Source organism: Miscanthus floridulus, chromosome 16 (genome assembly GCF_019320115.1).
Source record: "Miscanthus floridulus cultivar M001 chromosome 16, ASM1932011v1, whole genome shotgun sequence".
Taxonomy (NCBI): domain Eukaryota; kingdom Viridiplantae; phylum Streptophyta; class Magnoliopsida; order Poales; family Poaceae; genus Miscanthus; species Miscanthus floridulus.
The window spans coordinates 49,965,019-49,974,512 of record NC_089595.1 but is presented as its reverse complement, the minus strand read 5'-3'; the positions used below and the strand labels follow the sequence as shown (position 1 = coordinate 49,974,512).

At 41.7% G+C, this 9,494-nt stretch overlaps 1 protein-coding gene across 1 annotated transcript; it reads right to left on the bottom strand.

Moving 5' to 3' along the window:
• Positions 1-202: 202 nt before the first annotated feature.
• LOC136512835 (putative E3 ubiquitin-protein ligase LIN-1) lies at positions 203-9,051 on the bottom strand. Its single transcript, XM_066506846.1, has 17 exons — positions 8,130-9,051; positions 7,036-7,096; positions 6,686-6,928; positions 6,265-6,347; positions 4,954-6,135; positions 4,735-4,876; positions 4,054-4,299; positions 3,659-3,956; positions 3,357-3,478; positions 2,942-3,061; positions 2,175-2,306; positions 1,975-2,097; positions 1,775-1,885; positions 1,501-1,647; positions 1,297-1,422; positions 693-809; positions 203-600 (listed from the first exon to the last, which is right to left on the bottom strand). Exons 1-17 carry the CDS (start codon positions 8,804-8,806, stop codon positions 583-585), a joined length of 3,948 nt encoding a protein of 1,315 aa, XP_066362943.1. The 5' UTR covers positions 8,807-9,051; the 3' UTR covers positions 203-582.
• Between the last annotated feature and the right edge of the window lie 443 nt (positions 9,052-9,494).

Below are 9,494 nucleotides of genomic sequence, written 5' to 3'. Positions count from 1 at the left end.
ACACTTTTAACAGACCGTAGACATTTCAACATAGTATACTTGGTTAACATTGTCCAAACAAGCACAACACAAAGTTAAATATTAGGAATGGAAATCATATGCTAAGTGTTGTTTCAACAATTATTCCATGATTATGTATTCCAATATAAATTAATGGTAGCCAAAAGAATAAAACTTTGGAGGCTCATCATTGTCCAAAATGACATCTCTTTTTTGTCACCCGAGGTAGCACATAGTGTTTTCTTAAAAAATTCAATTCTAGGATAGTATTGCACAAGTATATATGTAGATCTAAGAAATTTACTCTATCCTTTATTGACATTCACAACTCATACCTTCCCAAAACTAAAACAAACACGCACACGCACACGCACACTAGTTAGTATTTACATTATGAACCTACTACTCATTATTTTGAACAACTTGCTGATCATGGAGTTTATGCACGAACTGTGCTGCTGTGTTGTGTCCTGAGGGCTTGTACAATGGTATGCTCCTCTTTTTCATGTTTCCTGTACACTCTAGCTTTCCTTTGCATTTACAAGATTGGGCCTTCCACCTGCTCCCTTTTGCTTCTACTCTTCACAACGGTATCCATGCCTGTAGGTACATTTGCAAGAATTTTTTGTTTCACCGTTATCCTCAGAGAAGCATAAATCTCAGTTCTCAAGATTAATTTGGTTGTTACTGACCTTAATTAACCCAGTTTCTGTACCACAGAAAATCATGTCATTTGCAGTGAACAAGCTCGTTATCTTGCTTCCTGCAGATAGCCTTCCTACTTTCTGCTGCTTTTCCCTCAACCATATCTATCATAAAATCAGAAGCAAAATTAGGACTCGTGAATCCTGTATTTTCATTTGTGATCCAAGGGACAGCTTCTATTTTGGTTGCATCAGTTATGTTGTTGCTAGACCCTTTGAGCTCTTGTTGTTTTGTTGTATTATCCAGTCTGGTGGCAGCTCTCCTACTTCGTTGGTTTCAAAAAGAAAAAGGGACAGCTTCTATACTTTGACTAAATAAAAAGAAACTATAGATGGCCTTCTCAAAACGTAAGAGTTTTTGGTTCCTGGTTCTTGATAGATGATAGTGAGACCTAAATGTTAGTTCCATTAGGTATCAGGCATGCGATCGCAATGGACTGGCCAACAAATTTCAGCGAGTTTAGACTGAAATTTGTAATCAAATACAGACCTTCTGGTAGTATATTGTGCTCAAGCAGTGGAATTATCATGCCTTTTTCTTTCCATAAATTAGTGTAGCTGACATGGAAAAAAGAAAAATAATTCATGTCACCTGAATGATACTAGGGCTTCTACTGCAGTTCAAGTAGATGAAGTCTTCCACCACTGCCATGGCCTCTACACTTGTTCCCTTTGGTATTGGCATTGTCATATTAGGTTTGCATCGTTTCTTCCAATCCTGGAAATGGTTCAAAAAATTTCACATTTCTTTTCATCTCATAGCTTAAAGAGGTCAAGTTTGATCATTTCATTTTACCTTTAAGGCTGATCCTTCGACCTGAGCACCGGCACAGTACATCCAATCTCTGTATACAACAATGGAGCTAATGGATTGTTTGCTAATCATCCAGCTTCTTCTAGGTGCCCTTATCTCAATGTTGGATTCAACTGACACGTCTAGTTCCTGTAACAATCGTTCTTATTAGAGACATATATGTGTTGTACACGTTTCTGACTTGTAACACAAGCCATTCTCTTTAGATATAGTGATTCAAGATACTATTACGTGCTTTTGTAACAAAAAAACTAACCTGTATACTTGAGTCTTTGCATCCAAGGTAAGCTTTTCCTTGATATACAGCTAGAGATTTGACATGCTTGCTCCTGTAAAATGTTTGGCTGCTTCTTGATGCACAAGAGAACTGTGACAGAATCAAAGTAAAAACACCATTATTGTTATGTGTTCCATTTGTTGAGACAATCACCAAGTGCATAGTAAATCAATAAGTACCTTGAGAACGTTGTTCTGTGTAAGTACAAGAACTTTGTCACCACAAATATCAAGCTTTTGTACAGCCTCTCTTGTCTGAATCATCTCCACACACTCTAGCTTAGGCTGTGCCATTTCCCATACCTGCAAATGATCTTTTAATTTAACATCCTGCAATTAATTTTCTTTTGTGGTTTTAGCACTGCAGTTGAATTGGTTACCCGAATAGATTTGTCTGCTGATCCACTCAGGAGGTTCTCCCCAGTTTCTGATAGTGCAAAACAAGTCACCGCCTTCTTGTGCTCTTTTACCTCCCTGATGATTACTGCCCTCTGGCCTTTTATGTCCCATGCCTGCAGAGAACACCTGAGTATTAGGAATTTTTTAGTTATGTAAATACTACTGCATGAACTGAAGCAATGAACTTGCTGTATCAGTACAGAGTTTCTACCATTTTCCTAGTCCCTTAAGTCTTTATAAAAAGAGTACAGATTTGGTGCCCTAGGGGCTGGCGCCCTCCTTAGCTAAAATACCATGTTGTAATGTTTCAAAAATCATCACAACAATCATGTATGTAGTACACATAAAGTTAAGTATAGCTGCAACAATTCAGTTTGAAATTCATCCTAGATGCCAAGAAACAAAATAGATAAGCAATCAACCTGGCACTGTTCATCATGTGCTGACAGTGACACTTCTGTGTTTTTTAATCTCAACATCAAAGATGAATTTCAATCTGAATTGTTGACGCTACACTTAAATTTAGGTGTACTACATACATGATTTTTGAAACATTTTAACATGGTATTTTTGTCCTTTAGCTAACGAGGGCGCCAGCCCCCCTTGCCGCCATATGATTTTCCTTCTAAAAAAGGGTCCCTTCTAAGTAAGTTATTTTACTCAAGAGATTTTGAGCTAATTTTGTAGGTATGGGAAATTTGAAACTATGGTTATGATTTTAATTCAGACATATGGAATATATCATTACCCTGATGGTGCCATTAGAATAACCAGCAAAAAGCTGCCCTCTGAAGAATGCTATAGCAGTTGCTGCGCCATTGCCTGGTTGACCAATTTCTAGAATTTGTGTATGTACACATGATACACGCTGCACTGACAACATCAGATAATTATTTCTTATGTTTAAGAAACATTTCTCACAAAGGACTAGCTAGAAATGTTGTTATAATGATCTCAGCATAGCTTCTGAAATTAACAATAGCAATCTTAAAGAACTTTTGATTAGATCAGATATAATCTTAGTCTCTTAGCTCCCAGTATAAGAAGATCTACTTGATGGTCTGTTCTTGCTGTTACTTAGGATGGCATGCCTTGTTTTCTGGAACAGGGGTAGTATGAAACAAACTAGGAAAGTGAAGGAGCTCAATTTCAACAATACTCACTGGTTTGCTGGAAAGAAAATAATCTGTAACTTGAAGTAACTCCTCAGCCATCCATGTGAATGATGAAAGCCTCCTAAGAGATTCTCGGGAACCCTCTGACAAGCTCATCAACATTTTCTTTCCTGTTGTTAAAAAAATGGTAACTTGTATAAATTATAATGCTTGGAGCTTTCCTTCAGCTTTAGATTGGATGTTTATGTTCCAAAAGTCTTTAAGATGTGCAAAATACCTATTGAATTGTACTAAATACAAAAACCATTTAATTGTAACTGGATAGAAGATAGTGATGATGTACTATTTACCTTTTCCGGAGGTGTAATTATAGAGACACATGCATGCTAGAACCCTTTCGCCAAGCTCATTTCCTGGATGAAGGTGACTTGCTATGTCACGCAACAAGATCTCACAAACAAAATATCTTATGGCATTTTCACCAAGGGCAGCCAGCTCGCTTCCGAGCCATGCACTGCATATGAGGCAATCCTGTGAGGTTTTCTTCACCTTGCTTTGCATTCCTTTGGCTAAAGCGCTGATAAACGGTACTCCTATTTTAATAATCGCTCGTGCAGATTTATTGCTCCATGTGCTTATTTCTGTATCCTGCATCATGTATCACCATTGTTATTATTATGTTCCTTACCATTAAGTTATGTTTTTTTCTACATTTTCCAAATGAAAGAATGTTTTCATACTTAACCTGCAGGCAAGAATCAAGCCAGTCGATGTTCCTAATTGTATTTCTTTGTGATGTTGATGTGAGACCGGCTTTCTTTGTGAGCCATGCTGCAGTGTACGATTCTCCTGACCAGGAATAAGTCCCTCCAAGGTTTGAAAGAAAACATGCTGATAATGCCTGTACTCTACTATTTTCTTGAGATGATAGAGAGTCCAACAGGACTTCCATCGCTTCGTCTTGGAACACACTCCTGCCATCTGATCTCTCCTGCCAAAAGGAATATGAAACCTGCTGCTTCAGATATTGTGAGGTTACTTGCAATGTTAATAATAATATTAAATAGTCAATAATAATAATAACAATGATGAATGCCTTTATGTTGTGTTTTTGAAGCATTGATGAAACCATGAAAAACATATAGGTATGTGGGTCAAACAAAAATATTTTTGCTTTTCTGTTTTCAAAATTTTTAATGGGTTGGGATATACCTAGAGATCTTTGTTTGGATAGGAGTGCTTGGAAAACAGCTATTGACGTGCCTGAACCGTGACTAGGGGCTCATGTTGGGTTTCAACTCTAGCCTACCCCAACTTGCTTGGGACTAAAAGGCTTTGTTGTTGTTGTTTTCAAAATTTATTTGTGGTTTATACAGTAAATGCTTATTCAGACTAGGGGGATCTGGGTAGCGAACAGTGTATGTACCATCATATCCAATTGCAGGAGAAGGCTAGCTGCTAAAACCCGATGTTCAGGTTCAGTTTGATGGAGGCTGACCATCAGTGTATGCATAATTGCAATGCCACCTTGCCGTCGTATTTCTTCAAGCAGAGAGTTTGCTGAGGACCTGGAAATTTGCACAATTCAATAAGTTATTCAGACAAGTATATAACGGAGTAATTCTTTACAGGATGTGCACCGTACCTGGGAATCTGTAGAATCTCATGGAAGTATTCCAGTGCAGCACACTTGGCACGGTGCTCTTTTCGTCTCAGAAGGTGAAGGAATGGGTCCACTGGAGTAGCCTGTGACAAGAACTTCTTGCAGTTACCATTGAGACGTACACATCTGATGAGAATAGCTGCCAGGGCTACACCTTCCTCCAAGTTGTGGTTCTTTGCAACGTCTACAAGCTTAGACAGAATAGGAGGAGAGCTGAGGGAAGCCAAGTGGACATTGTTTGTTACATAGTCGAATGCTGTCACTAAGATCTCAATGAGAGCTATTGATGCTGATGTCGGTGTCAGTGGAAGCATTGCAGGCCATTTTTGGGTGCCTGAGTTACAAGCTACATGTAGAAGCGAGGGCAACAGATCCAAGTTTTTGATCTCTAAAGGTGTAGGATCCAACAGATATATCAGAATGGCTGCTTCATGTACATCTCTCTTCAATGCAATGGCTAAGTTGGATAAATGGAAGTCCTTCCTCTTGATGCCTCTCATCATATTTCTATCTTCAGATATCATGAGCAGCAGAACATAGACTGATGCCCTGACCACTTTGTCCTTTTTTGATGTGGAAATACTGTCAAGCAGCTGGTCAAGGATATCTTGCCTTACTGACGACTTGTGTCTCGCCTCTGAAGTGTTATTCAGCAATTGCCATGTAGTTGTGACTTCAGAGCCAGCATCTAGGCAGCTTTCTAGTCCATCTGAAATCAATAATTTTGATACTGCCTTCTCGAATCTCTCAAGAAAATCTACCTGACTGTCCTTTCCCCAGCGCGAGCTGACATCACTCCAATCATCACTGGCTGTGGAAGTCTTGAATTTCCTGCTCATGCTTCCTCTGGAGACTAGATCGGACAGGGAACTTTTCTTGATGAATTTGGTTGAGAAGGTGCTGAAGCATCTGAGATCGTACCTCGGCGAGCACTGCGGAAACATGGCATCCTTGGCGGAATAGTTGGATGTGGAATATGAGTCAGCATTCTTCAGCTCCAGGACCGAATTTGATAGATTATTCAGTGAGCCATGAGATCTGTTTGATTGCAAGCAGTTTGATTTCATCTCATGGTCATCTACCTGGTACATTGGAGATTCTGGAGCGTATATCATTGCATTTTCAGGAGATGTGCACCACGTCAGATTCTTGTTGTGGTTTGATCTAAGCAAAGATGGTACCAAAAAAAAGAAATTTGAGGTTAGGCAGCTCAAGAAACAGTACCACAGACAATGTCATGCTAGGCACTTTCGCAAAAGAAAAAAGTGCCACAGACAATGTCAAATGGAGTACCTTTCATGTAGTTTAGCTGCCAAGAAATCTGCATCTATGGGCATGATCTTTGCTGACCTTCCTTTGTCATATGGAGCTGCCTGCTTCAGATGAATTAAATGCCATTTAAATCTAAGGGTTAAAGCCCACCACATATACAAAGTCCAGGCAACGACTTCGGTAAAAATTATAAACAACATATTCAGTTTTTAGTTCTCCATTAACACAAATCTTTGGTCTCTGTAGGCATGTATCTCTAATCATTCAGAGTTTCAACTTTGGTGACGATATTTCACATGGATGAATGATGTAAAACTGTACTGCTGATAAATGCGGTACAATAAAAAGTGAAGCAAAGTTCGTCTACTGAAAATGGTAATTTATCCCTTCACCAGTATAATTTTCAATGAAGCTTTGAATGCTAGAGTCGAGTTTGTTTTACCTCGCTATCACTTTCTTCACTAAAATCAAGATGTGAGTAGAAGGAAACGGGCGAATTGGACTGGCACTCCTGGAGCATCTCATGGAGGCACCTGCTATCAGAGCTCCCTTTGGTATCTTCCTGGAAATCTTGATCTGCAATGCTGAGAAAATCCTTCAGCTTGGCGAGACCATCATGAACACCAAATTTTGATGCAGAGACCGTGCTAATTCCTCCACGATCAACCGAATGGTTCGTTCTATCCTGCAACAATGCCAGATTCACTGTCAGTTCTCAAATGCAGGTCAGATCAACTCTTGTATGCACACACAACAACGTGTGAAGACATGTATACAACAGATGATACTTACCTCCGAAGAATTCAACCATCTCGAAATGGCAGGGCTTCCAGATCTTCCTACCTGAAGACACCTGCTCATGGAAGTATATATCTTCAGAGTTCTGAGAGTGAGACAACTGTGCCTTTCTTTTCTAGATACCTACAGAAGCACTACTGCGTAGACAGGGTGTATTGACAATGCAGCAACTACACTGACAGCATGATTTCACCCATTGGCTATTTAAACTATATATAGCTGTAGACAATGCAGCAGTACTGAAGATGATCTCTCTAGATGGTGCTATCATTCTGCAGGCATGCACTTGCAGTGGACCAGGATGGTTTAGTGTACATGCTTGTCTCAAGCCGGAAGTGGAGAATCTTTGCTCCCCAGCTTTGCTTCAGGGATATTAGCCCAGGGAATGTGAAGATAGCATTATATTGGCCAAAAAGGTGCGAGGCATTTTGCCTTTAGATTCCCTTTTGGAAAAGAGAGAGCTCTGATCTTTCCGTTTTTTGCTTAAATGGACTCTCAGTGCTGACTTTTGCTTCACATGTATTTTGTGAAAGAGATTTTTTTTGTGTGTTTCAAATAATAATAATTAATTATTCAAGAAAAAGGGCACCTCTTGTTTTGGTTTGGATTAAGCAATTAGGATAGCTTTTGCTCATAAATTGAGAATTTGCAGCCTTTAAGATTTTCTTATATTATTGCAATATTTTCTCTATTATCAGCAAAATACAGCAAGAACCTTTATATGTATAAAAAATATCCTCTTTTTTTTTGAGAATATATCCTTTCTTTTTCTTTGCATGAAAAGCCATGTGGAAAAAAATAGAATGGAGAAAAGGGCCTAATAAAAAAAGTGAATATGAGCATGGAGAAAAAGGCATGCATAGGAAAAAAAAAAACAGAGAAAGAAAACTTTAGCGGCCCCTACTTCAGCACATCATAGTCCTATCAGCCTGCCGTGAAAAGTTATCCCTTTTCAATTTCCAGTCGACTGATTAGCGTGCCATGCAGCGTCACTCACAAGTGTACCGTAGAGTCGTAGACACGTACAACCATACGTAACGTATACGTATCACGTATGCCGTTATAACTGCCGCGGTAAAGTTACTCACCCGCCATTTTGCGCGCCGTCGGCGGCCACGACCTTGTAGTACATGAGCCAGTCCTTGTAACGCCTGGCCGCGCGGCGCGCCGCGTCGTCTTCGCCGGCGCCGCCGGCCATGGCGAGCACGCCCTCGTCGAACAGCCCCTCCCAGAGCGCGCGGGGAGCGAGCCCGGAGCGGTGGGCGCCGCCGTCCTCGCGGCCGGTGCCGGCCACCGCGGCGGGGCACACGGCGACGGCCTGCAGGAGGTCCATGGCCATCTGCCACGCGTCCCCCTGCGCGCACCGCACGAGCGCGAGGTAGAAGTAGGCGCACGCGGCGACGCGGCGGTTGTCCAGCCCCGCCGTCTCGCCGTGCTCCGGCAGCAGCGCGGGGGCCTGCAGCGCCTCCTCGACGCCCGCGAGGCAGACGGCGGCCGCCGCCGCGCCGTCGACGACGGATGGCAGGAGGAGCGCGTCGATGGAGCCGTGGAGCGCGGCGAGGACGGTCTCATCGTCGTCATCGTTCTCCTCCTCGTCCTGGCCGCCGGAGAGGTTGTTACGACAACGGTGGCGCAGGGGAGGCGTGAGCAGAGCGAGGCAGCGGCGGCGCGTGGCGTGGAGCGCTGCGGGGTCGGCGAGGAGCGCGCGCAGGTGGTGGTGGAGGAAGGCGATGAGGGAGTCCATGCAAGTGCGCGGCGGCGGCATTGCGGTTTGTGTCGCCGCAATGCCGGTGCTCAGCAGCAAGCTCTTTCGTCGTCACCAGTCACTACCACCAGGAACAGGATGTGGTGGCGTGAGTGAAGCCTGGTTGCACTGGTTCATGGCAATCTTGGTTTGGTATGGGGAGCAACTGGTCCCTGTCCGCCCCCTCGTGACTTCATGGACGCAAGCTAGCAGGAGTGTGTATTGCAGAGGGAGAGAGAGATTATTTGGGAGGTTATAAATCTTCCCGTGAGTGTGTGAGCGTTGTGAAGAAATTAATAATAATATAAAGTATATGAAGCATTAAATGAGAAGTGGGGGTTACACTCACACTCTTACACTGTACTGTTAGTTATGCTGATTGTCTTCAATTGGAGGGTTTATTTTCTCCCTCACAAACCAAAATTGTGTGAAAAAATGTAGGAACAGAAAAGACATACACTAGCTATACAAGCACTCCTTCCGTTTATTTATAGATCTTTAATTCTTTATAAATTATTATGGCTAACAGTTAATCAAATTACATGCGTGCTTAATGCAGAAAACTTGTATAGATTGAATCCACGTTTGACAGGTTCTTTAGTACTACGTTTAGTGTATAGCAATTGAGGTTATATTGTTTATATAAAAAATACTCTTGCTTGTTACATTTTCACTACCGGAATCCTTAAATTTGCCGAGTGTTTTTATG